The 27,792-nt window shown below is 49.4% G+C and overlaps 1 protein-coding gene across 3 annotated transcripts; it reads left to right on the top strand.

Annotated features, from left to right (window-relative positions):
* Positions 1-7,349: 7,349 nt before the first annotated feature.
* CLDN11 (claudin 11) lies at positions 7,350-27,398 on the top strand. 3 transcript variants are annotated; one of them, XM_062178017.1, is made up of 3 exons: positions 7,350-7,396; positions 17,665-17,829; positions 27,166-27,398. In XM_062178017.1, the coding sequence occupies exons 2-3, from the start codon at positions 17,691-17,693 to the stop codon at positions 27,396-27,398; spliced, it is 372 nt and encodes a 123-aa protein (XP_062034001.1). In that variant the 5' UTR covers positions 7,350-7,396; positions 17,665-17,690. The 3 variants fall into 3 exon arrangements, with proteins under 3 accessions (XP_062034001.1, XP_062034000.1, XP_062033994.1); XM_062178016.1 differs by lacking the exon at positions 7,350-7,396 and adding an exon at positions 14,080-14,305 and having other exon boundaries at positions 17,677-17,829; XM_062178010.1 differs by lacking the exon at positions 7,350-7,396 and adding an exon at positions 14,080-14,305.
* The last annotated feature ends 394 nt before the right edge of the window (positions 27,399-27,792 follow it).

Here is a 27,792-nt window from a genome sequence, read left to right as displayed (position 1 = left end):
GTGAACCACACATTTGCTATCCCACGAATCCTCCAACTTTTCTTCCTACTTTTTTGTTGTCTGATTGTGTTTTCAAATAAAGTGTCTTCTTTCTGCTCTTGATACCCTCAATTGCACTTTTCATTGCCTTTGTTGTATTTCTCAGTGTCATTTTTAAAAGAATTTATTTATTTATTTGAAAGTCAGAGTTACAGAAAGAGAGAGAGATCTTCCATCTGCTGGCTCATGCCCCAGGTGGCTGCAACGGCCAGGGCTGAACCAGGCTGAAGCCAGGAGCCAAGAGCTTCCTCGGGGTGGCAGGAGCCCAAACGCTTGGGCTATCTTCTGCTGCTTTTCCCAGGCCACTATCAGAGGAGTTTGATCAGAGGTGGAGAAGCCAGGACATGAACCGGTGCCTGGATAACAGGCCAGCGTCACAGGCGGCAGCTTAACACATTTCACCACAACACCGACCCCCCAGTGTCAGAATTTTTTATAGTTTCAATCTTGCTGCTAACTTTATTTTAGTCATTTATTGTTTTCCTGATTTCACTGAATTGTTTCTCTGTATTTTCTTCAAGTTTGCAGAGCTTCCTGAAAACCGTTATTTCGATTTCTTTGGCGAGCAGTTCATATACCTCTATTTTGGGGGTGTCAGTTGAGGGTACAATCAACCCTGCTGCCATGTTGCTGGCAGTGTGCAAGGTGTGGATGCTTGTGAAGCACGGGGCAGCCGAGAGTGGGAACCCAGGCGTTAGCAGTGTTGGAATGGTTGCCAGCTTGGGGCCTGTTTGTCTAGCTGAGCCAGGCCTTTGATGCAGGCCCAGGTAACGATGTCTTGGCTCTGGGATTCTGAACAAGATCCCTGCTGAGCCCTGGGGAGGCCCAGTGCAGTCTGGAGATGAGAGTGCTTGGAACACAGCTGTGGCTCTGGGGCAGGAAACACAGGAGGTTGGGAGATTTGGTCATTCCTTTATTGAAGTGGCTCTATAGGGGTCACTTCTTGGAAGGGAAAGAAGTGTGCACTGGTATCTCCTCTGGGTTTCTCTAGGGGAGATAGCTGTTGATGATCTCAGTGGCAGGGCCAGTACTATGGCATAACGGGATAAGCCACAGCCTGCTGAGCTGGCATAGCATTTGAGTGCTGGTTGGAGTCTTGGCTGCTCCACTTCCAATCCAGCTCCTTGCTAATGCACCTGGGAAAGCAGCGGAAGATGGCCCAAGTGCCTGGGCACCTGCATCCACATGGGAGGCCTGGAAAAAGCTCCTGGCTCCTGGTTTTGGATTGGTTCTGCTCTGGCTGTTGTGGCCATCTGGGGAGTGAACCAATGGATGGAAGATTTCTTTCTCTCCGTCTCTCTCTCTCTCTCTCTCTGTAACTCTGCCTTTCAAGTAGATGAAATAAATCTAACAACAACAGCAAAAAAGATTCTGTCAGTGGCAAGGTATGTTGGTATTCTCTATAGAGCTGACCACTTGGTACCACCATGGTTCCTGCTACATTGCTGGTAGCAACGTTGATGGCTCCCACCTCTCTTTTCCCACTTGTCTCCTGACATCTTAGGTATGCTCATCTTACCAGTGGTCCTTCCTATGTGGCTATGAACTTCTGCACCAGGTATCTGAGTCTGTGGTCCACCTTGTGTCTTTTAGGAGCAGTACTGACTGCTTTCCTCATTCCAGTCCTGGGATGGACAAGACAGAGACAAGAGCTTTGCTTCCATCCTTCCTGTGGTCCTCACATAAATTAGAAGGGATGTTCGTAGTCATTTTCACATCAAGTCTGCTCTTGTCTCACTGGTTCAAGGAAGGAACCTGGGCAGTGGGCTGGCAGTTGTTCCTCTAGGGTCAAGACACCCACCACACTGGCTAGAGGGTTGGGGAAGGGAAAGTAGAATCTTCCTATCATTTTGAAGATATTTGTTCAAGAAGCAGAGATCCAGAGACAGAGTTCCCTGGCCTGCAATGGCTGAGAGCTGGGATCTCAATCCAGGTCTCCCATGTGGGTGGCAGGAACCCAATCACTGGACCTGCCACCTGCTGCCTTCCAGGATCGGCAATGGGAGGAAGCTGAAATTGGGAGCCAGAGATGAATATCCAATTCCTGCACTCCAAAATGGGATGTAGGTACCTTAGGTAGCTAGGCCAAATGCAGGCCTTAAAGATGGCTTTTTCTTGATTGTGTGTTTGCTTGGTTTCTGTGAAATTTTATTTGATTCAACAGTTCTGTTTTGTGGTTTTTGGTTTTGTTTTTTTTATGTTTCTGTGGGAAAACAAGAGCTTGGAGCTTCCTAGTCCACCACTCCCCCCACCCCACCCCACTCTCCTATTTGGCCCCACTCTCTTATTGGGCCCCATCTTTCCATCACCTGATCTTGCAGCTGATGCACCGTTCCTTCTGTCACACCCACTAACCCTGGAACGGTGTGGGAGGGCACTGCATAAGGCGTGACTATCAGGAGGTGGGGCTCTGTGGGGGTTATTTTAGAGGCTGCTTTATCACACAACAGTACCAGAAATTTCCCCCTGAAAGGTCTTGGTTGATGGCAGAGAATTTTTTTTTTTGACAGGCAGAGTTAGACAGTGAGAAAGGTCTTTCTTTCGTTGGTTCACCCCCCAAATGGTTGCTATGGCCGGCGCGCTCCAAATGGTTGCTATGGCCGGCGCGCTGCGCCGATCGGAAGCCAGGAGCCAGGTGCTTCTCCTGGTCTCCCATGCGGGTGCAGGGCCCAAGGACTTGGGCCATCCTCCCCTGCCTTCCCGGGCCACAGCAGAGAGCTGGCCTGGAAGAGGAGCAACCGGGACAGAATCTGGCGCCCCAACCGGGACTAGAACCCAGGGGTGCTGGCACCGCAGGCGGAGGGTTAGCCAAATGAGCTGCGGCGCCGGCCAATGGCAGAGAATCTTATCCATTAAAGCTAGAGTTGGAGAACTTAGAGGGCTGGGATTTAGCTCCGAGAACAATGGTTACTGTGCTGGATTTAGAGCAATGAGTGAGACACAGCTTCTGCCCTTGGGGAGCTCACAGACACCAGAACAGATCATTTCAAAGTGTGGCTGTGTTCAAGACAAGAGGTTGACATGGGGTGGGGGTGCGGGGGGAGGTCACGGGAACCCCGGGGGGGGGGGCAACTCATCTCAACCTCAGGGGGGGGACTGCTCCCGTGCAAGAAGACACCTGACCAGAGCTTTGAAAGATCTGAGCTGGGGTAAGGGTAGGGGTGGCGGTGGGGAGCTGTGATTGCGCTAGGAAGCCTTCTAGGCAGAAGGAGCTGTGAGAGGGTGGGTTGGGAGCCAGTTAGAGATGCAGGATCATACTTACCAGTCAACAGTCCATACAGTGAAGTTCAAAAGTAAAAACTACAAAATGGATCATTCATGTTTTTTTTTTATTTATTTTTATTTTTATTTTTTTATTTTTTGACAGGCAGAGTGGACAGCGAGAGAGAGACAGAGAGAAAGGTCTTCCTTTTGCCGTTGGTTCACCCTCCAATGGCCGCCGCGGTTGGCGCGCTGCGGCCGGCGCACCGCGCTGATCCGATGGCAGGAGCCAGGGGCTTCTCCTGGTCTCCCATGGGGTGCAGGGCCCAAGCACTTGGGCCATCCTCCACTGCACTCCCTGGCCACAGCAGAGAGCTGGCCTGGAAGAGGGGCAACCGGGACAGGATCGGTGCCCCGACCGGGACTAGAACCCGGTGTGCCGGCGCCGCTAGGCGGAGGATTAGCCTATTGAGCCGCGGCGCCGGCTCATTCATGTTTTTGATCAAAGCATGCACAGGGTGCTGTGGGGAATCCTCAGAGCCCCAGGAGGAGGCGGGGGAGTCTCGTGGCAGAGCTCACTGGGCTAACTAAAGAGAGAGAGAGAGAGAGAATCTTCCATCTGCTCACTCTCCTACCAAATGGCCACAAGAGCTGGGACTAGGCCCAAGTCGGGAGCTGGGAAGTTCATTGGGGTCTCTCACATGGGTGGCAGGGGCCCAGGTATTTGGGCCATTATCCGCTGCTTTCCCAGGCGCAGTAAGCAAGAAGCTGGACTGGGCGCTGAGCAGCTGGAACTTGAACTGGTGCACTGATACAGGGTGCCGGTGTCACCAGGCAGCATCCCGCTGTGCCACAACACTGGCCCAAAATATTTTAAATTTAAAAATAGAAATTTCTCCTTATCATAGCAACTCGTGTTCATTATGGAAAGCTGGAAAATGCCTAGAGAACAAAATGAAGGAAAATCCCTCAATCTCAGTACCTGATAGAACTGTTTGTTGCTATTTCAGCGACTGTTTCCCAAATATATATACTTAAGAAACCAGCAATTCATATTTTTTAAAATCTATTTGACAGGTAGAGATATAGACAGTTAGAGAGACAGAGAGAAAGGTCTTCCTTTTCTGTTGGTTCACCCCCCAAATGGCTGCCACGGCCAGCATGCTACACTGATCCGAAGCCAGGAGCCAGGTGCTTCTCCTGGTCTCCCATGCGGGTGCAGGGCCCAAGCACCTGGGCCATCCTCCACTGCCTTCCTGAGCCACAGCAGAGAGCTGGACTAGAAGAGGAGCAACTGGGACAGAAACTGGCGTCCCAACCGGGACCAGAACATGGGGTGCCGGCACCGCAGGTAGAGGATTAACCAAGTGAGCCCTGGCACTGGCCCTCCAGCAATTTGTATTTTGAAATTCATATATTGTTTAAGGGTTTATTTGAAAGTCAGAGTTACAGATAGAGAGGGAGACACACACACACACACACACAGATCTCCCTTCCCCTTGTTCATTTCTTAGATGGCCAGTAGCTTCTTTTGGGTCTCCCATGTGGGTGGCCAGGGCCCAAACACTTGGGCCATCTTCTGCTGTTTTCCCCAGGTCATTAGCAGGGAACTGGACCAGAAGTGGCACAGTAGGGACACGAACTGGCGCCCATATTGGATCCTGGCATTGCAGGCCATGGCTTTACCTGCTATACTACAATTTCCAGCCCCATGAAATTCATGTTTTATAACCTATCTCATTCTTAATTGAACACCTGATTGACATGTAAATTTGAAAAACTTAGTTAAATATTCACATAATTTTCTTGGTTTTAGAATATACATATTTTAAATCCTTTTGTTTTGTGTTGCCAGATTACTTTTTGAAAAGTGGCCTGTCAGTGGTGCTGTTGGTGTTTTGTAATACTCATCCTTCCTGTTATTTTTAACAAGTCACGTCTGTCTAGTACTAACGGGAGACTGTGAGAGCCCTCCAGTGGCCAAACTAATTTCTGCACAAAATACTATCTTCAGCGGAATTAAAATCTAGTTCCTAAATCTAAATGGCAGAGAGAGGTGACTAGATAGTTCTAATCTTAGCAGTTAAAAATGCCCTGATTAGAGAAGAGATGTTATTCTCTTTCCTTTCAAATTCTTTATGTGCTGCTGGATTTTGATATATTTTGAAGTTCACTGCTGTGTAATATAAAGGTTAAGAGTCTATTCCCAATCAGGTTTACAACCAAGTGCATTATTATTTTTGATGTGGAAGCTAATAATTACTGAATATTCATTATGTTTTGGATGCTCCTCCAAGCATTTTACATACAGCAGCACATGAAATTCTCACCACCATCACAAAGTGAGTGCTATTGCTAATGCCATTTTACTGGCAGGAAATAGAATATTAGCTCTTAAACATGATTATTTAACAAAAAAGGCTAAATAACGCCATCAGTAAGAGATGGAGTCAGGATCCCAGCCCAGTACCTTTAACACCCTGTTCTAACGTTTTTCTAGACCTTGGAGTTCAAGAATGTTCCCACTCAGGTAACTTAACAAAACAGAACTTTTATTTATGTAAGAAGCAAAAAGCAAAAACAATAGGCATGGTGGAGAGATAAGCATCTCTTCTAGACATTTTTTCTAAAGGAACACTCTATTGTTGATAATTCAATGTATGCTTTTAAAATTATGTATTAACTGAATGATGAGAGGACACCTAATTGATTTAATCATTTTATAATTCATGTTTTCAGTAAAAGTTAAGGTTTGACATGTTATTTCCATGTTTTAGGCAGCAAAGTGGAAACATGTGCTCTTAGTTTCTGAGCTTGGGGGCTGGTGCTGTGGTGTAGTAGGCCAAGCCTCTGCCTGTGGTGCTCGCATCCTATTTGGGCACTGGTTCTAGTCCAGGCTGCTCCACTTCTGATCCAGCTCCCTGCTAATAGCTTGGGAAAACAGAAGATGGCCCAAGTGCTTGGGCCCCTGCACCCATGTGGGAGACCTGGAAGAAGTTCCTGGCTCCTGGCTTTGGATAGGCCCAGTTCTGGCCATTGTGGCTGTTTGGGAAGTAAACCAGTGGATGGAAGACTTTTTTCTTTGTCTGCCTCTGTCTGTAACTCTACCTCTCAAGTAGATAAATAAAATCTTAGGAAAAAAAAAATCATAATTTCTGAGATAAAGAATTTTAGCTTTAAAAATTAAAAAAAAAATTTAGCTTTATATTTAGGTTATTTCTTAGTTTTCCTTGTGGTACTGACATACTCGAGGCAGGTGTTTGGTCTAGCAGTTAAGTTGCTGGTTGGGATGCCTGCATTCTGTTTTGGAGTGCTGGGTTTGATGTCTGGCCCTGGCTCCTGGTTCCAGATTCCTGCTAATGTCGACCTTGGGAGGCAGTGGTGAAGGTTCAAATAGTTGGCTCCCTGCCATTCATATGGGAAAGCTGGATGGAGTTCCTGGCTCCCAGCTTTGGCTACCAGCCATTGCCGACATTTGGGGAGTGAACCAATGGAAGAGAACTCTCTGCTGGCCTTTCTCTCTCTCTCTCAGCCTCTCAAATAAATACATTACAAATTTACATATTTTATTACTATTACAGTTTTAGAAAATGTGATCTCCAGTTTGGGCTACAGCTGAGATGTAGTCTTCAGGAAGTATCATCTTACAGGTTGAACTAGACATGCTGTCATCCAGTGTGTTCTGAGACCTCTGGTAGAGAACCAGATGAATAGAATTGAATGTCCAAAGACAGAAAACACTAAGAGGACTCAAAACTCCAGGTATTTCATTGTTTTCACTACATTCACTACATGCAATGCTCTGAAGGAATGGTATCAGGGCTGTGTGGGGAAGGTAAGAAGTGGGATTCTGAAAAGGCAATTTTTTCCCGGTAGCTGTTTTTTGGAGCTCCAGATGGAAGTCACTGTGACGGCGCTGCTCTTCTCTAGTGGAGCTATGCCGCTTGAGGTAATCAGATTTTCTGCAGGGGAACTGGGAGGTACAACCCCTCCTATTGGAGAAGGCTGCACTTTACAAGGAGCAGGAAGTGGATTCCTGTGGCCACAAAGGACTATGCCCCGCCTCTAGCCAACTCCCTTGACCGCTTCTAATTCCTGCATCCGATTTCTTCTGTGCAGGGTCTCAGATTCCAGTACCAGCCAAATGCAGAGACTTGTAAGTTTTCTCTCTCTCTCCCTCTCTCCCTCCCTCCCTCATCCTTCAATTTAGTTGCATTCAACTGATGTGTGTTGAAGGCATACATGAGTTGCAATGATGAACAAAATAAAAAACCAAAACACAGAACCCTGGAGCTCCCAGGGTATTTCACTTTTTAGAAGGCTATGTTTGATATACTTACATACGGTGAATCTGTACCACAATACTTCTGAAGATGTTTGTACCTGGGGCTTTTGTATTGTCAAGTATTTAAAATCTACCCAAAGAATATATCCTTTAGAAACAAATCTTATTAGAATTTTTAGACATCTGAAATCAGAAATCTTGCCTACACAATTTCATTTATGTCCCATGTTTTCACGTCTGGTTTCCTACAGAGTGCATCTTTCTTAATCTATGAAAAAGGCTTTCATAGAAGTTAATAGGAGAGTTGTGTCTAATTAGCACTTCTTTGGCACATGTCAAGTTGAGGTTAATTATATTTCTCTAATTCACAGCCTCCTTTACACAGAAAATGTTTTCGCCAGCCATGCCATGGTAAAAGACAACCACTAGCAGGCGCTGAGAGCTCACTCTTTGGCCTAGGCCTTGCTGTCCGCTTGGGCTTTTGAAGTTGGCCTGCAAACATATTTGCCTTGCCATATGCAGTGACACTCTGACTAAACCGCTAGTCTGATGAACGACTTGTAGGAAACGGTTAACCAGGCCATTTTCTTCATTCAGTGAACATCTGGTTTTAGGGCCGTCAGTGGCCCTCTAATCCTCCCCATAAGTTCCTTTGAATCAAGGGTAAAATTAAGGAACTTTCCCTGGAGTCACACGAAAGACTCTTTTATTTTTCATAATGGAAAGAAGACAGGACCGAGGGTCAGAGGCCTGAAATTGGGTCTGAGTACACTTTTCTAGTTCTACTTTAGCTGCAGAAATGTGAAGACACAGGATGGCAGAGTTTTCTGGGAGAAAACTGAGACTATTGGACTCTGATAGACTGATTCTCAACTGGGAGGGTGCTCGGGACTGTGGTTGCCCTGGAATGCCAGTTTACTAAGGTGGGAAGTCAGATTCTTTTTTTTTTTAAGATTTTATTTATTTATTTTAAGGACTTATTTATTTATTGGAAAGGCAGAGTTACACAGAGAGAGGAGAGGCAGAAAGAGACAGAGAGATCTTCCATCTGCTGGCTCACTCTCCAAATGGCTGCAATGGCCAGAGCTATGCTGATCTGAATCCAGGAGCTTCTTCCAGGTCTCCCATGCGGGTGCAGGGGCCTAAGGACTTGGGCCGTCTTCCACTGCTTTCCAAGGCCATAGCAGAGAGCTGGATAGGAAGTGGAGCAGCTAGGACTCCAACTGGCACATATAGTGGGATGGTGGCACTGCAGGCTGCAGCTTTACCTACTATGCCACAGCACCAGCCCCAAAAGGCAGAGTTATAGACAGGGAAAGACAGAGAGAAGAAGGTTTTCCATCCACTGATTCACTCCCCAAATGGCCACAACAGCCAGAGCTGGGCCGAACTGAAGCCAGGAGCCAGGCAGGAGCTTCTTCCGGGTCTCCCACATGAGTGCAGGGGCCCAAGAACTTGGGCCATCTTCTACTGCTTTCCCAGGCTACAGCAGAGAGCTGGAGTGGAAGAGGAGCAGCTGGGACATGAACCAGCACCCATATGGGTTGCCAATGTCGCAGGCAGAGGCTTAGCCCACTATGCCACAGTGCTGGCCCCAGGGAAGTCAGATTCTAAGCATAAAGATGGCTTGGGAAGTAGAGTCACAGCTAAGGATTATGGATGCCTTTAACTAATTAATTAATTAATTTGAAATCCAGCATTATAGATGAGCGAGTGAGCGAGTGAGTGAGAGAACTTCTATCAGCTGGTTCACTCCCCAGATGGCCACAATGATCGGGGCTGGGACAGGCTGAAGCTAGGAGCCAGGAGCCAGGAGCCAGGAGTTCCATCCAAGTTTCCCATATGGTGCAGTGGCAGGGGCCCAAGCACCTGAGCCATCCTTCCCTGCCTTTCCCAGGCCATTAGCAGAGAGCTGGATCAGAAGTGGAGCAGCCAGGACACAAACCAGTGCTGATACGGGTGTGATGTCACAGGAGACAGCTTTACCCACCACGCTACAATGCTAGTGCCTATGCGTGCATTTAGCATGAGTTCCCCAGCTAGCATGATTTAAGGGACTTCCCCTTTGTACCAAGAGTGTTGCCAATGGGACAGCATCTCAGGACAGCATCCTGAGAGTCTGTGTGCCATCTCCTGTAGATGTACGGGACCCTTATCACCTGCAGCTGCTTTGGGCTTCCCGGTCTCTGGGTGTCTGTGGCTGCCTGCTTCCTTCCAAATGGACATGGCTTCTCTTGACTTAACAGCTGATTCATTCAAACAGGTGGCCACTTGGGTAGCTTTTTGTTCATGCATGCTGGGATGTTTTGTTTATTTTATCTTTATTTTTTTGACAGGCAGAGTGGACAGTGAGAGAGAGAGACAGAGAGAAAGGTCTTCCTTTTTGCTGTTGGTTCACCCTCCAATGACTGCTGCGGCCGGCGCATCGTGCTGATCCCAAGGCAGGAGCCAGGTGCTTCTCCTGGTCTCCCATGGGCCCAAGCACTTGGGCCATCCTCTGCTGCCTTCCTGGGCCATAGCAGAGAGCTGGCCTGGAAGAGGGGCAACCGGGACAGGATCTGGCGCCCCGACTGGGACTAGAACCCAGTGTGCCGGCGCCACAAGGCGGAGGATTAGCCTGTTGAGCCACGGCGCCAGCTCGCTGGGATGTTTTAGACACTAATCTTTTGATTTCTCTCATCAGATAATAATATCCTAATTATTTAGCTTTCACATTAAAAACAACTCACATTTCCAATGAACCTATTTTGCTTCTAAATAACACAAACTGTAGCTAACATTTGTGAGTGGTCATCAGTGGGTGCTGTGCTAAGATTGTGGTAACTGATTTCACTTAGTCCTTACGATGACCACAAGGGAGCATTTGGCGTTCTCACCGTGTAGAGGAAGGGCTCTCTCACCGTGTAGAGTGATGTGGGTTACTGGCAGCCCAGGTGGTGACCAGGGCGCCATTCCAGGACAGCAGTCTTAACAGCTGGGCCTCTTGTGTTGCCACTGAGTGCCTGAGTTTTGAAATCTGGCTTCACACTCACCTGTCTGTGTGATCCATGGGTAATCTGGGCACCAGTGCATTCCGATTGGTGGGATTTGCATGACTTAGAGTTTCCAATGGAGTGTCCTGTGCAGACTTCACAGCTGCTTTTGCAATGAATTGATGTTGCTCGAGTTTTATGTTATATATTATATATTATACTTAGTCCAAAAGCTATTTTTTTAAAATGGCTTTTATTTATTTTTAAAAAATATTTATTTATTTGAAAGGCAGACTTACAGAGAGGCAGAGGCAGAGAGAGTGAGATAGAGAGAGAGAGAGGTCTTCCATCTGCTGGTTCACTCCCCAGATGGCTGCAATGGCTGGAACTGCACCGATCCGAAGCCAGGAGCCAGGAGTTTCTGGTGTTCCATGCGGGTGCAGAGGCCCAAGCACTTGGGCCACCTTCTACTGCTTTCCCAGGCCATAGCAGAGAGCTGGATCCGAAGTGGAGCAGCCGGGATATGAACCGGCGCCTATATGAGATGCTGGCAACGCAGGTGGCAGCTTTACCCACTAAGCCACATGGCTGGCCTTCCTTTTATTTTTGTTTTATTTGAAAGTGGAGTGTGTGTGTGGGGGGATAGACAAAGAGAATGAGCAATATCCTCCATTCGTTGTTTTACTCCCCAAATGCCTGCAACAGCCAGGGCTGGACCAGGCTGAAGTCAGGACCCTGGAACTCCACCCAGGATACCCATGTAGGTGTCAGGGTTCCAACTATTTGTGCCATCACCTGCTGCCTTTCAGGGTGTGGGTTAGCAGGAAGCTGGAATGGGAAGTGTAGCTGAGACTTAAACCTAGGCACTTTGAAGTGAGACACAGGCATCCCAAGTAGCATATTAACTGCTGCAACACACTCCCATCCCAAAAGCTATTTTAAAAAATGTTGCCAGGAAATACCAGGTCAATAGACCCCAGTGATGAAATGCCTCCCAAACACAGAATTCACTCCAAAAAAAAAAAAAAAAAAAAAAACCAAAAAACAAAAAAACAAAAACAAAAAAAACCAAAAACAAAACGTAGTCCTGTAAGATAAGTTTGACAAATAAAACTAATATGAATGCAGGGAGAACACATAAATGCAAAAGCAAGTGTTCTGAAGCTTCATGTTGTAGTAACAGAAGCCCAGCTTCGGGACCAGCGCTGTGACGCAGCGAGTTAATGCCCTGGCCTGCGGTGCTGACAACCCATATGGGTGCCAGTTCTAGTCCCGGCTGCTCCTCTTCTGATCCGGCTCTCTGCTGTGGCCTGGGAGAGCAGTGGAGGATGGTCCGGGTCCTTGGGCCCCTGCGCCCACATGGGAGACCTGAGAGAGGCTCCTGCCTCCTGGCTTCAGATTGGCGCAGCTCTGGCCATTGATGCCAGTTGGGGAGTGAACTATCGGATGGAGGGCCTCTTTCTCTCTCTCTGCCTCTCTCTCTGTGTAACTCTGACATTCAAATAAATAAATAAATCTTTAAAAAAAAAAAAAAAGAAGCCCAGCTTCATTGAGCACTTGGCATTAGACAGTGCTTTAAGCTCTGAATGTGTATCCACACACTTAAACATGAAGAAACCTATCATATACGCACCGTTTTCATCTCCATTTTACCCATGAGAAAGCAAGGCCATGAACGGTGAAGCACCCTGTCCCACAGCCAGTGAAGTGGTGAAGCCAGGGTTTGAGTTTTGGCAGCCTGGCCTGCACTCTTAGCCACCCGGCTTGCGGGCGATTGTCGTGGCTCTGGCACCCGGCTACTGCAGGGCCATGTCTGCAGGTGCACTCGATTTCTCTGGAGTTGGCTCGGACAGCTGATCGGTCCCCCAAGGCTGGGCTTCCTAGAGGGCACTGAGATCCCCTCGGCCTCGCACGAGGAACGGCCACGGGAAGGCTCAGTGAGTCATGATCCGTATCTGAGACTTCGGAATGTCCAGCAGAAGTTTTGATGCTTGCTGAAATCCTTTACACCTTTAAAGCCTTAATGGGTGAGAAGGCAGTGCTCCAAGGGGAGGAGCAGAGGGATGATGTTTCAAAGGGCATAAAAGCTGCTCAGTGTTGGGGCGGTGCTATGGCGTAGTGGGTTAGCACCCTGGCCTGAAGCATTGGCATCCCATATGGGCGTCGGTTCGAGACCTGGCTGCTCCACTTCCGATCCAGCTCTCTGCTATGGCCTGGGAAAGCAGTGGAAGATGGCCCAAGTCCTTGAGCCCCTGCACCCATGTGGGAGACCTGAAAGAAGCTGCTGGCTTCCAATCAGCCCAGCTCTGGCCGTTGCGGCCAACCAGCAAATGGAAGACCCGTCTCTCTCTCTCTCTCTCTCTCTCTCTCTGTCTCTCTCTCTCTGTCTCTCTTCTCTCTGTGTAACTCTGACTTTCAAGTAAAATAAATAAATCTTAAAAAAAAAAAAAAAGCTGTTCAGTGTCAATGACCAAGGAGAACAAGAACTTCCCTCGGAGTTAAAAATGATGCAGGTAGTGGGGCCTATCAGGATGCATGGAGGGAAAGGGGCGGGAACGGTGTTGATGGGATGCGGATGGGATGGCGGCAGCTTGCACTTGTGGCTGGCCTGGGAGGTTTTCTCCGTGGGGTAAAACTATTAATTTATTTTCAGTGTGCCAAAGCAGTAGCCATCCTGGCTTTTAGGGGGTCACAAGGCCTGTGGGAATTTTCAGAAACTCATCGTCATGACAGACTCCCAGAAATGGCTCTGGACGTGAGGTGAGCCGGGCTCGTGGAGTCTGTCCCTTATTGGTCGGGCGAATTTGGGCCAGCTCACCTCGCTCCTGCTGCTTCTTCGTGCCTATTGTGTGTAACGGGCAACTATTGCTCCACAGAGGTTGTCAGGAGCATCAGATGGGCGAATATTTGTAAAAGGCAGGCGCACAGCCCAGGGCGCAGCTCAGATCCCTGCGTGTTGTCACCATGAAGACGGCCAGCGCTTGTTCCTACTAGTGATGACGGTATGCTGGATGCTAAGGGCAATTACCAGTCAGAAACACAGCCCGGACACCCCGGGGAGGGCAGTGACGGACGGAGCGGAACGGAGACCCAGGGTCAGCAGAATGGGCGAAGAATTCACAAGCAGACACAGCTCGAGCCCGACGCCCGCGCTAAGCATTCTCTGCGACTCGGACCTGCAGCGAATTGTTTGACTTTGCAAAGCCGACAGCCCGGCTGCTGGGCGGGGCGGGGCCCCCCTCGGGCCACCCCTCCCTTCCACACCCCACTTCGGACCCCGTCCCGCGATTGGCCGGCTCGACCCCGGGCCGTCCCCGATTGGCGCTCGCCGGCAGGGGCTACCGGGTTTAAAGAGGGGGGCGGGGGCGCGCCGCCGAGCAGCGCCGCTGTCCCCGCACTGCGCCCGTAGCGGTCCCCGCCACCGAGCGCCTGCCGCGCCGTCGGAGCCCGACTCGCAGACGCTCGCCTTCGGTCGCAGCCGGCAACCAGCAGCGAGCGAGCGCGGGAGCTGGCGCTGTCCAGCCCGGGGTCCCCCGGTACAGCCAGTGAGGGGTGAGGCGCGGGGACGTCGGGGCGGCCACCATGGTGGCCACGTGCCTGCAGGTGGTGGGCTTCGTCACGAGCTTCGTGGGCTGGATCGGCATCATCGTCACCACATCTACCAACGACTGGGTGGTGACCTGCGGCTACACCATCCCCACCTGCCGCAAGCTGGACGAACTGGGCTCCAAGGGGCTATGGGCCGACTGCGTTATGGCCACGGGGTTGTACCACTGCAAGCCCCTGGTGGACATCCTGATCCTGCCGGGTAAGGACCCCCCCCACCTTGCAAGCTCTGAATTCAACCTCTCCCAGCCTCAGTATATATTTTTGTTTTTAAATTTGGAATTTGGGGATGTAAGTGATAATTTGCCGGTGACCACGGTGCCCAAGTCGCTGTGAAAATTTAATGGACAGAGAGCAGGAACTGGGTGTCCGTCACCCCACCTGCCCCATCTTCCCACCGACGGGGACCCGACCTCCTCCCGCGCGCGCCCCTGCTTTCGCGTTAGTTTCCAAACCAGCAGGTGAGGGGACAAGGGGGAAAACGCGTTCAAGCGACTGGAAGGGTGCAGGCTGGGTGTCCCTGTCCTCGTAGGGGCGGGCTAGGCGACCTGGCCAGGCTAGGGCTGTCCCAGCTGCGCGCGCCCGGTGGTCCAGCGATTCACGTCCCAGGATGTTTCTGGACTGCGCAGTTGAGCAAACTCCAGGTTGGTGCCCTCAGGCTCTAGGGTCAGTCCTATCTCCCTGGTCCCCGGCGCGGTCCCCACCCCTGCCTCTTCCTCCTCGGCCGCGGGGCATCCGGTCCCAGAGCCCCCTCCCCAGCTCTGAGCCCTCTGATCGGAGCAGGAAGCTTGGGTGCTCCTAGAGGAGACAGAGTCCTTCCCCATGCCAAGCTGTCTTTGGGAGTCGGGTGGGGGCAGAATTGATTGACAGGCACCCGCCCGCCAGCCTCCCCCGCCCCCAAGCCATTTTTAGGTGTTGCCCGATAGAAACCCTCTGGGCGGTTTCAGGAAAATTTAAACCACCGGAGAGTTGGGGTAGGTGGCTGGCGAGGTCGCAAGCTCCCCCTCGGGTCTTCTGCGGGGGAACCTCTGGACTGCGCCGCAGGCTCATCCTCACCTTGGCTTCTGCGTGGGGCCTTTTGTCCCGCCAGCCTTGGTGGATCCTACGCATTTAAAGTCCTGCTCGCGTTTTTTAAAATGCGGAGAAACCTGCGAATCCGGGGCCGTGCCTTGGTGCCTTCTTGCAGGGGAGTCTGTGGCTCCACTTCAGCGCCCCAAGAATGCCCTCTTTCCCGGCAGTCGAGATCAGTTCCCATTCCACCTTGCTGCCCAGCTACTTGGCCGCTTCTCCCTGTCTGAACCCCTTTCTTCTGGTTTTCATGGATTGTCGGTGAAGGTGAAATCCGTTTTTCTCCCTACATTTTACATTCCTTGAAGATACAGATAGCACCTGTGGCCTTTGCATCTGAGCCGGTGCCCAGCGTTGCCACAGGTGCACAGCCGGTGCACATGGTGCCTGCCAGCTCTGCCTTTCACTGTCTTTGCATAGAAGAGTAGAAGTCAGGGAACCCAAGGGAACTGGGTCTAGCCTCAGTTAATGCCGGCCTTCGTAGACAGGGAGCAGACCCCAGGGGCTCACTATCTGGGTGAGTTGCCTATCTCCATGCACCCTCATTCTCTCCTTTTAAAAATTAAAATCAAACCAATCACCTTTTTGCCAGAACTGTTGAGTGAGACAAGAAGTGGAACCCTGCTTTGGTGTAGTAGAAGTTCCGCAAATGGTCGGTAAGCTGCACAGCATTCCTACTGACTTCTGACTGAAGCATAAAATTACTCTCTGCTTCCTCGCCCTGAAGCGGAGGTTGCCTAGCATTCAGAGCGAGTGGTTTGCTTTCAGGGGAGAGGGACCACCACCCGGGAGGTAGTAGTGCATTTTGGGGAGAGCTCAGTGCTTCTGCCCCACCTGCCTTGGCTGGGGGCCGGGCAGGCCTCAGTCTCCATCTTGCTTTTTAGACATGGCCTTGGTACCGCAGTACCGCAGCGCGTGCACAGCCCGCGTCATGGATCTCAGAATCTCTGAATCTCGTTCACCGCCTGCTGTGTGTCTGCCCGGGCTCATACACAAGCTGCAGGGGTTAGGGTTGGGCCTCAAATTCTGGGTGGCTCCTCCGGGGCCTTCAAGTCCGTAGACACTCACGTGGCCATCAGGAACTCTGAAGGAGCAGAGGTGGGCGGTGGTTGGAAGAGGGCCCTTCTGGGGTCTGAATGCTGGCGATACACACCTTGCTGCCCTGTTGAGGTTGGGTCTTGGTGTTGAGTGTAGGCTGGCAGCGTTTGGCAAAGGTCCTGGTGTGTGAGGCAGAAGTTGGGGCTAATTTCTTGGCTGCGCCATGAACTCTGCCTCACTCGGGCCCTCAGGTCTCTATCTGTGAATCTCTATGAACAAAAACGGAGCGAACTAAATACAGTAATAAAAAACAATTGTTAAAAAGGGAGAGCGATGCAATGAAAAGTGATAGATTTTAAAGTAAGACAATGGATTCAAGCTTGTGAAATTCTCTCTGTTTCTTCTCAGACTTTTTCTATGTAAGTATTGCACACATAATTTGCTTCTTAATAAAGCTGTCTCTTGGCACTTTACCCCTCCATATGACGTTCAAGGCAGTTTTGCTGTACTCTCTTATTATTCAATTCACTTACTTCCTCACTCAACATTGTTTATTTAACATCATCTGTTGTGGCCATTGTGTCACCTCCTTGAAGACCAAGGCAGGCGTTTGTCCTGCAAGAATCCCCAGGGCTGGGGCTGGAGAGGTTCTTTGAAGCAATGGTGGACAGTTGAGGAGGCATGCCCAGAGCACTGTGGGAGAGGCAGGAGATGGAGCCCGAGCATCTGTAGGGAGAAGAACTCATGAGCACAGCAGCCTCCAGAGACAGGAACAAGGGAAAGCCGGAGTGTTAGCTTAGTCTAGTTCAGGGCCATACACTAGTCAAACCCAATGTAAACTGACAAGACATGATTGGGGAGAAAACCACCTGGTACCCCTGGTGATAAAAGTACTGCATGGCACAGAGTTACACTACCAGTAATAATAACAAATTTGTTATGATGACTTAGCGTAAACCCTGTTTTGAGCACTGCATGAATTAATCTTCAATAGAATTCTGTTGGAAAGATGCAGCTACTATTATTATTTTCACTCCATGATGAGGAGAGTAAGCCATGTCAGTTAAGTTACTTGCCCAAGATCACACAAGTACCTAGAGTATATCAACAGCAGACTGCAACCAGCTCAGAACGTCACAGGACACTTGGAGGATTTGAGTTTGCATTTGGACCTTTCTCAAAGAGATGTAATAATGTAAGTGGCTGCTCCGTCTCGGGAGGTGACCATGTGGTCCAAACTGGAGATCCCCCTTCCATGTCTCCAGTCCCTTTTCTTGTTGCTGAGTTGCTCTACAATTTGCAAGTGCACAGTGATCTTGGACAACATTCTGCGTGCCCTACGTCCTGGAACGGGGAGGGAGGGAGGAAGGGAGGTGGTACTGAATTCTTTCGAGGCAGGGCGTAGGACCCCGGAGGACTGTGGCCTAACCCAGGCCATCTGCTCTCTTGTTCCAGGCTACGTTCAAGCTTGCCGAGCCCTGATGATCGCTGCCTCCGTCCTGGGTCTGCCGGCCATCTTCCTGCTGCTCACTGTTCTCCCCTGCATCCGAATGGGCCATGAGCCTGGCGTGGCCAAGTACAGGCGGGCACAGCTGGCTGGCGTTCTGCTCATCCTAGTGGGTAAGACAGCTTCCTGCACGGCACCCCAGCTCGGGGTAAACCTGACGAGTCTCACACCTCAGGGCTGCTGCTTCGTGGAGTTCAAGAGACGTGTGAAAGGTGGCCAGATGGATCCGTAGGGGAGAAATGCCTGCACCCCGTGACCTCTTTTAGTTCATGGACAGTTTACAGACGGTGATAGGTCTGTGGGTGGAGGACACTGAGCATGAAATAAATTGAAAAAGGAGGATTTTGAGGGCAGGAAATCCCTGAGGGAGAGACCAGGCGAGCCGGAGGAGTTACAGCGTGGCTCTGTATCCAGGCCCCATGGAGGAATCCCTTTCAAAACATAGACGCTCAGCTCCCACTGCAGACCAACTGAATTGGAATTTTCTGGCTATTAGGCTAGGCAAGAGCATTTTTTGAAAGCTCCCCAGGTGATTCTTAGGTGCAACCAATATAGGGAATCTCGGTTAATACAGAAAGGAAATGGAGAAAGAGGAGAGTAAGAGAAAAAAGCAGGGCGTTGAGGGTGGCAGACCAGCGGCCGATCCTTCAATCTTTCCTCCAGGAAGCGGGAGTAGAGCAAGGGAGCCAGCATCGCAGTAGGCACTGAGCGTGTTGGGGGGCGCGGAAAAGCCGTCTCTGCTCTGAGCATGCTTGGGCATTGCAATAGCATGTGGCTTGTGCCCAGCTAAAAGAGATACGCATCCCTGGGCTGCGCACGCCCGTGGGCAGGCATCAAGCAGAGGAGTTTCCCAGGGCGGAGGCATCCGGTGATGAATGTTGAGAGCTGGAGTGAGGTGGCCAGGTCATGAGCTGGAGGAGGGGACGGTTGCGGCTCAGGAGCTGGCCTGTGCTTGTTCCGTATTGCTGCGCTGATTGCGCCAAGCACCGGGGGCACCGATGAACAACCCGTGGGAAGGTGCTGCCAGCCCTGCTCCCTTCGATGATTTCACTTCTCTCCATTATCCCCCCACTGAACGCTAATTCCATGCACAAGTTCTAAGTCCTAATAGAGGATATGAATTTGAAAAGCTGCAGCTGTTGGTGCAAAATGCATATCCAGTGAGGAGAAGCTGGCCTGGATGTGAGTCAGTGAGCTCATCCCCAAACTGGAAGGCCAGACCCTGTGTTTGAGGAGTGAGGGGTCAGGGTGCTGGGGGGCTGATGCCATGCCCCACCTGGGGGTTCTCAGCCTGACCCACAGTGATGCCAGAGGTGGGGGGAAGTGGGTTGTGTGTTTGTGTGTGTGTGTGTGTGTGTGACAGGGGTGAAAAGACCCTCTGGAAACCCTAGACGAGAGTCTGGCCGTGGCAATTTTGACTCCAACCACAAAGAGCATGTGAGAGTGCACACAGAACACAGAGTCAGCATCCTGCGCTCCATCCCACTCACAGGTGCCCCTTTTTACTCCATTCTGGCGGCTCTGCAGGCGAACTGGGTCGTGGAATCCAGATGAAACCTCTCCCTAGGCTCTTCCGGCCAGTTCCTTGCATTCTCACTGAAGCCCCAGAAGGCTCTCTTGGACTCTGAGCGTGGCAGGGCCCGGGGATGAACGTGTTGTCAGAGGGGCTCCTCCTGAGAAACTCTGGCTTCCATATGAGAGTCATAGCACATCCAGCAGAGAGAGAATGCACTAAAGCAAACCGGCTGACCCTGTGGAAAAGAGAGGGATAAAAGCAAAGTATACACAAGTTGGTTTTGGGGAAAAAACCCCCATACTCAGGGTTATGAAAATAAAAGAACAGCTGGTGGTTTGCAACTTCCTGCTGAATTAGTTTGTCTTTTAAAGGCGGGCTGGCAAAGGTAGGCAGAATCATAGATGAGGAAAGCAAGGTGGGGCTGGGTGGTGGATGCCAGTCGCTCGGTCCCTGTTTCCTGGAGTGAAAGTGTGGGGGAAGTGGGGTGCTGAGTGGCCTGATCCCACCCAGCCAGGCTGCACCTTTGTGCACACTCACTGGCTGGAATGGCGCCTGCACAGCTTTGCATTTTCTCCTCTTGGGTTGCTCCTGTCTGTATCATCACTCAGCGGGCCACCCCTGGCCTTGGGGTTGGATGTGACTGCAATGAGCATCTCTGGAAATGTAAAGCTCGTTGTCTCAAGTGTGGCACCTGCTGATCTCCCCACAGAGCCCCAAAAAGTGCCTTGTTTTCCCCTGTTGGCAGCGGGTGGGAGGGGCAAGAGAGAGTGAAGGCTCCCTTTGTGTTGCTCTGGATTGGTTTCTGTCACTCCCCCACCCCGCCTCCCCGGGAGAGGCCAGCGTTGGGCCTGTGCTGGGTCTCAGGGGTCACCGGATGGCAGTCCAGCTGGGGTGTGGGTGCTAACCAAATGGTGGGGAGCAGCCCCAGCGGCCCCAGCTGCTCCTGCTTTGGAAACCTTGAGCACTTTTCATTGAAATCAGTTCTTCCTGATCAGAAAATCTGTAATTATTTTTTTCTGGAAGCTTACAGAATATGTATCTGTTGTACAACAACATTCTCTTCTCAGGAGTCTGAGTTTGATAGAGTAAGGATTTCCTGGATGCTGCTGGCTTCTTAAGCTAGAGGAGTTGCCCAGGGAGCAGCAGGCTCCTCAGATCTGCGGTGGCTCTGAGGCTGATCCAAACTGCTTGTCCCTGCCAAGGCAGGAGGTGACTATGCCTCCAATCATTCTGCTCTGTCAGTTGGGAGTCAGACCCAACCACAGAGAACCTGTACCATGCTACTTTCTTCTGGAATAGATGCTTCATAAATAAATACTATAAAGTGGAATAATACTGCCCACGTTTGGGGATGGTAATTAGAGTGAAACTATGTACAGAAATTATTAGCATGGTACCTGGCACATAGTAAGTGTTCAGCAAATGGTTGCTATTGCTGTTGGAGAAAAAAGACCACTAACTCACAGGGCAACTGGGTATTCTAGTCATATCTAATTTGTGCAGGCTCATTGCCACATATGGAACTGTAGGGGAGAGAAAACATGTTTTTGGAAACACTGCCTCGTGTCTTGGCCTAATGGAAATATTTCCTTTGTTTACTTTGTGGAAGTCAGAATGTGGGGATCAGTAGTTAGGGGTTCCTGTTTATTCAGCTATATATATTAAATCACGCTGCTGAAAACCCTGGATCTTAGTACTGAGTCAGTCTGCTTCTCACTTTTGCTATGAATTGGGAAGTGCTTCGGGTGTTTCTTAGGGGATAGGGAACAGATTGGAAGGCAAGGAAATGTACTGTGCATCCTAAGTGGAATCTTTTCATCCTCCTTCACAGACAAAGGCCCCAGGAAGGACATTGATGTGTCGTGCAAAAAGTTGTTTTAACTTGGAACATTCAGATTAAGAGTGAGATTGGGGTAAAATTAAGGGTGTGCAAGTGTGGTACAAATTGAGCTTGTGCTACACACAGAAACAAATGGGAAAAGGAATCTGTGGGTATAGAATAAACAGTGGTGCTTTGAATCTCAGGGCATGAATAGAATTGTTAGAAAAATCTTCCTCCAAACTCATTAGCTTTATGCAAACAAGTGCCCCATCGCAGTCCACTTTTATGTGGGTAGTGGAAGGGATGTGGCATTTAGTATGACTGCGGCTTTAACGACCTGGTCATGAAATTGGATACACTGGCTGCTTTAGGAACCCCTCCTGTCTCTAAATTCTCTGTTTTCAAAAAGTTAACAGATAGCCATGAGGCTACGTTAAAAAAGGGTATGGGAAGGGAAAAATAATGATGCATGCATTTGAAATAAAGGGAAAAATGTTGAAAGCAGGCCAGGAAAATAGTGCCCTCAAATGTTCCATCGATGATTGTTGTAAATGTTAGCTCTTCTGCATAGTCCTTTGTGAGACAGGAACATGTCCTCTGCCGCTGGTTTCCCTAGGGCAGCATCACACATGAGGAAAAGAAACATGAAAACTTTTCTAGCTTCAAGTGTTCAAAAAGCAGCAAATAAATAGGACCCCACACAGCAGCTCCTTAGAAACCTTGTGAGCTGTTGCCTTCATTCCCCTTTTTATAAAATCCACAGTTAATTGTTACTTAGGTTGTAGGACTGAGAGTAGAAGATGGTGGTCAGTGCATGGTAGAATGTTAACTGGAGAAGGATTGGAAAGTTTTTGTCGTGGAATATTTCAAACCTAGACAGAAGCAGGAAGAGCAGCTCAGTGAGCCCCCGGGCCTTCCCCGCATTGATCAGCTCTGGTCTGGCTGCTGCTCACTCCTTTTGGGCCCCAGATTTTTTGGAAGCAATTCTTATTGTAACAAGGCTGAATTTTTCCAGTATTACTAATATAGTCAGAATAATTTAAGTACCTTTAATGAAAATAGTGCTTTGTGCTGGAAAATGATGCTTTTAAAAGTCTTTGTAGTGCCTAGTACTGAAAGTGACAAAACCTAAAAAAAAGAGGTTCATTGGAGGAAGGGAGAAACGTGAGTGTTGGGTGATCTTCTGTCTTCCACTGCCTCTCTGTCTCTCTCCATTTCATCTAATCTCTTAAGAGATTAAAAGCCAGCTACGCTCGCACTTCATTGTTCTAAAATGGCCTTCTCAAAGGTTTTGTTTTCTTTGATTAAACCAAGTTGTACATGGTATCAACTCAGGAATAATGTGTCACATTATTTGAAACGTGTTCTCAAAAGAGACAAGCAACTTTGTTCTTTTAAGAACCAGGGATTCTATTTAAGAGAGGACTGAGTCTGGATGAAGCTGACCACATAATGAAGCTTTCTCCTTTTAAAAATCCAAGACTACCCCAGATTTTTATTTCTCATTCTCCAATAGCAAATGGCAGATTAGCACCGTCTGCCTATGCAGTTAACTATTCTGTCTTCTGAAAGTACTCACCAGAGAGAGACTGAGGGGTATGAACATGGAAGCTTCCCTGTCTTGTTTTTAGAGATTTGACTCAAAGTCTGATGACATTAAAAAAAAAAAAAAAAAAAGGATGAGACTTCTCTTTATAGTTTTTCAATGTTCTTTACCATAGGGGTGTGGCTTTTTATTTGTTTATTCACTTATTTGAAAGGCAGAGTTACAGAGGGGCAGAGGCAGAGAGCGAGGTCTTCCATCCAAATGGCCAGAGCTGGGCTGATCCAAAGCCAGGAGCTTCTTCTAGGTCTCCCAGGTGGGTGCAGGGGCCCAAGGATGTGGGCCATCTTCTACTGCTTTCCCAGGCCATGGCAGAGAGCTGGATCAGAATAGGAGCATCCAGGACTCGAACTGGTGCCCATATGGGATGCCGGCACTGCAGGAAGCAGGTTTATCCAATATGCCACAGTGCTGGCCCCAAGTGTGACTTTTAAGAAAAACATTTTATTTTTTCCCCCCAAATAACAGAGCCATTTTGAATTCATATTTTGGGGGGTAGGCCAGTAGAAATAAATCTAGCAGGCCTGCTAGGACATTAAGAAAGCCAAACATTATCAGCAGTTTTATTAATATTTCATGCTTTGGTAGTCAGGCAATTATTTGACTTGTATTTTTAACCTTACTGGTCAGAACATACCCCTTTCGCCTTTCAAACCATTGCTGAAGTTGAATAAATTCTCCTTTTTCAGTTTCCAAACATTTTTGTGCTGAGTTCAAGTGCAGGTCAGTGTCTGCCGCGAGCCCCTCATTTCCTTTCATGTTGTGCGTGGTCTGTCGTTCCTAGCGGTTTTCATGTGGTGCATCTCGGAGAGCCGCAGGAATTCCACCCAGAGCTCATGGATCCACCAGGAAAGAAAGCCTGCTGGTACTCATTTGCCTTGTTTTGCATGGATTAGAAAAGAAGGAAATCCTGAGTGAGGTACAACATGAACTTGTGACTTTAAAGTCACACGAGAGTTTTCGTTGAAGAGGAAAGGCAAGTTGAAACGAGACCATGTCTCTTCCACTGGTCTGTCCATCTGTCTGTCTTCTCTCTACCGGTTCCCTCATCCAGCCCTCTGAGGCTCATTGTCCAAATGTTGAGACACATTCATTTTTCTAATGAATTGTATTTGAATAAAATCTAACCAAATCCCGAACACGTTCAACACCTGAGTTTTTTATTTATTTATTTTTTATTTTTATTTTATTATTATTTTTTGACAGGCAAAGTGGACAGTGAGAGAGAGACAGAGAGAAAGGTCTTCCTTTTGCCGTTGGTTCACCCTCCAATGGCCGCCGTGGCTGGCGCGCTGTGGCCGGCGCACCACGCTGATCTGAAGGCAGGAGCCAGGTGCTTCTCCTGGTCTCCCATGGGATGCAGGGCCCAAGGACTTGGGCCATCCTCCACTGCCTTCCCGGGCCATAGCAGAGAGCTGGCCTGGAAGAGGGGCAACCGGGACAGAATCCGGCGCCCCAACCGGGACTAGAACCCCGTGTGCTGGCGCCGCTAGGCGGAGGATTAGCCTAGTGAGCCGCGGCGCGGGCCAACACCCCAGTTTTGATGTTACCGATGGTTACTTTGGGAATGTGGAGGTGAATTCTTTTCCTTAATTCTATAAAACCTAAACCAAACCTGGAGGTTATGTCAGGTTTCTACTCGATGTGAGGAATGCTTTTCATGCCTGCCTGCCTACAGAATATGTAAGTACAAAAAGCTATTGAAAAATTCAAAACTGAATTTGAACCATGAGCTCTTTTGAAAGCAGTCAGTCATTTCTGGGAGAGAGCCTTTGGACTGAACCAGCTCAGTTCTTTGGGAGTTAAATATTGGCCCCCCCTTTGTCATTTAGGTTTTCAGTGCCCGCATTTCCTCCCTAAACAAGCCCTCGTCTCAGGGGGTCTCTTGTGAGGTTGCTGGTCCTGCTCACAGCTGAATGAACACGCCCCTTGGGGCCAGGGTGTGTGTCCTGGTGATGCGCAGCGAGTTCTACCCGGCTGGAGCACTCTGGCAGGGGACATGGGGCCCCTGTCCTGATGGAGAATAAGACTTTTCTCTGTGCCTTGCTCAGTATATGACGATGGCCACAGCCAAGCAGTTCTCCAAGAGTGCCCGCCGCTGTGCGATCCCTGTCAGAGAAAGAGAAAGAAAGAGAAGGCTTTCCCCTGGCTCGGAGGTTTCCATAGCCTGGGCTGCAAGGGGAGGGTTCCAGGGGACACTGGTCTTCTAGGACAGTCTGCCCAAGGAGAACAGTACCTCCTCGCAGGGCGTCTCCTACAGCGCATGTTGCAGGGGCGGGATGAGTGTGCTTGCTTTTTAAGGGAAAGGAACCCATTACTCTGGATAGATGTTAGCTTCTTAAATAATTTATATAAACTCATTAACTGTGTGTGACCTTCATGATTAATGGAGTGGACTTGGCCTCTGAGAAAGCCAATCTGGGCAATTCAGAGCCCTTTAGAGCCTCTTCCCTTTGACTTCTACGTGGGACCTGCACTTTTTAGCATAGGGGGCACCTCTATTTCCCTGTAGCTATACCCAGCCTGTGTGGTAGGCCTAATCTGTTATCAACAAAACCCCATGTTGCAAGCCACAGAAAGGCAATGAGGCCATTTCAAATGTCTTTCAAATATGGGAAAGACAAAATCATTTCTTTGGCTTAGAACTCAGTATTTATGTTAAGGAAAAAATACGTCCCTTTTCTGTAGGCATGGAAGGTAAGTTAGAAAAATCCCTCAGTGTGAGTAGAAGTTAGATAAAAGCTTGAGTTGAAAGCCACAAGGGTACCCCAGGTGGCAAACAGCAGGCTGGCAATGCCACCACCTGTCTGAATTTGTTGATGGCTTTTCTAACTCATAACTGGAAATCTCATTATTGTTATTATGTCTGCCAGTTTAATGTGCCATCTCAACTCAAATTTTTTTTTTAAATTTCATTTTTATTGTATTTGAAAGGGAGGGAGGCAGACAGAGCTGTCTTCTCTCCCCAAATGTCTTCAATAGCTGGTGCTGGGCCAGGCTCAAGTCAGAAGCTCAGGGCTCCATCTGGGTCTCCCATGTGGGTGGCAGGGACCTAAGGGCATGAGCCATCACCTGCTCACCCCAGGATACATTAGCAGGAAGCTGAATTAGCAGTGAGGCTAAGACTCAATCCTGTGCAGTCTGACATAGGACATAGGCAGAAAGTGGCTTCTTAACTACTGCATCAGGCTTCTGGCCCTTAAAGTTGTGACTGAAACTTTTATCCTGCTTATTGTTGTAAGAATTCAGATGGTACTGAAGGAGGTTATGGAATTGCTTTGTCTAGGGCTGTGTTGCTCAGTCCAATAGACATTAGCCATAGATGGGCGCCGAAATTAAAATTAATTAAAATTCAAATTTCAGTTCTTCAGTCGCACTGTTCTCCATGATCCCATATGATAGTCCAGGTGTAAGAGGTTTAAAACAAATTTTTTCAAAGAATTATTTATTTATTTTGAAAGGCAGAGTTACAGAGAGGCAGAGATAAATCTTCCATCTGTTGGTTCACGTTCACTCCCCAAATGGCCGCAATGGCTGAGGCTGGGCCAATCCGAAGTCAGGTGTTAGGAGCTTCTCCTGGGTTACCCATGTGAGTGCAGAGGCCCAAGGACTTGGGTCATTTTTTACTGCTTCCCCAGGCCATACCAAAGAGCTGGATTGGAAGTGGTGCAGCTGGGTCTCGAACCAGCGCCCAAATGGGATGCCAGCACTGCAGGCAGTGGCTTTACCTGCTACGCCATAGTGCTGGTCCCTAAAACAATTTTTCAGTCTTCATAGGCTCCTGCCCATCCTTATTGGGTGACTTTGCTGAGAAGAGAGAATGAAATTAGAGAGAGGTTATTTCTTATTGTTTGAAATGCAAACCAGATGGGTGCAAAACCATAAAGATCTGCCATATGACCCTTTGCAACAAATACCATCGCCATAAAATCTTAGAACCGGTGAAGTTTTCTAACATGTCAGTTGGGATTTTGTGACTGTGAACAACAGAACACAAGCTAAACGTTTAGCTGATGCTGTAGCTTCTCCACTCAGTCATTCCGCTACTACACTTGGTGCACATACTCTGTGCTTAGTACTGCGCAAAAACATTAGATTTGTAGGCGTAAGACGTGGTCCCTGCCTTCAAGGCACGTAAAGACAGAATTATAATACAAGTAGGTAGGAACGGTAGGGTTGTAACCATACATGCGAAGTTACCAGATGCAAAGAGTACAAATATATTTTGGACTTAAGTGATTTATTTCTAGGTGTTTCCCTGGGAATTCTTTCATCTCTGCCACCTGTTGAAGGAAATAACCCCCCAGCAGTTTGACACACGTGTGCGGTCGCCTTATTTTATAGGTGCAAATCTTCAGGCTGCTGAGCGTGTGGAGCTTTGTGGAGCCGGGTGACAGCCCGCGGTGCGTCTGTGTGGAGTGCAGGGCCGTCTGTGTGGAGTGCAGGGCCGGCTCGCCCTCTCGGTGTGCGGCGAGCACGCCCCTCACGCTCTCTCTTTGTCTCCGCAGCCCTCTGCGCCATCGTGGCCACCATCTGGTTCCCCGTGTGCGCTCACCGGGAGACCACCATCGTGAGCTTCGGCTACTCCCTGTACGCGGGCTGGATCGGCGCTGTGATGTGCCTCGTGGGCGGCTGCGTCATCGTCTGCTGCGCCGGAGACGCCCAGGCGTTTGGTGAAAACCGATTCTACTACTCCTCGGGCTCCAGCTCGCCGACGCATGCCAAGAGCGCCCACGTGTAAGCGCGCGCGGGCCGCCCTCCGAGGTGCTGTAGAGGCCGGGCGCTGGCCCTCGCTTTGCTTGCCACAGTGGCGGGGAGGCCCACTCCTCCGCCAGGCTCCAGAGCCAAAGGTGTAGAAAAGCATCCTGTCTGGCCTCCTCTAGTCTTAACGCCACTCCCACCCCCACCCCCGCCCCGACCTTTTGGTTGCCTGAAAAGAAACCTCTCGCTCTGATAGTGCCCACACGTTTGTCTCACAGCCCCGCTCTTTTCTCGGGCATTCCTTTGTTGTTTATTATTAAAACAAATATTTTGTTTCTCTCTAAATCTTCCATGTCTTGCAAACAGCCCCGGGTTGGGTGGGGGTGGGGGAGAGAAATAAAAGACACTTTTCAAGCTGTAACAGAGGACAGTGG

Source organism: Lepus europaeus, chromosome 2, assembly GCF_033115175.1.
Source record: "Lepus europaeus isolate LE1 chromosome 2, mLepTim1.pri, whole genome shotgun sequence".
NCBI classification, from domain to species: Eukaryota; Metazoa; Chordata; class Mammalia; order Lagomorpha; family Leporidae; genus Lepus; species Lepus europaeus.
The sequence above is the reverse complement of the archived record's forward strand: the minus strand, read 5'-3'. Positions and strand labels throughout refer to the sequence as shown.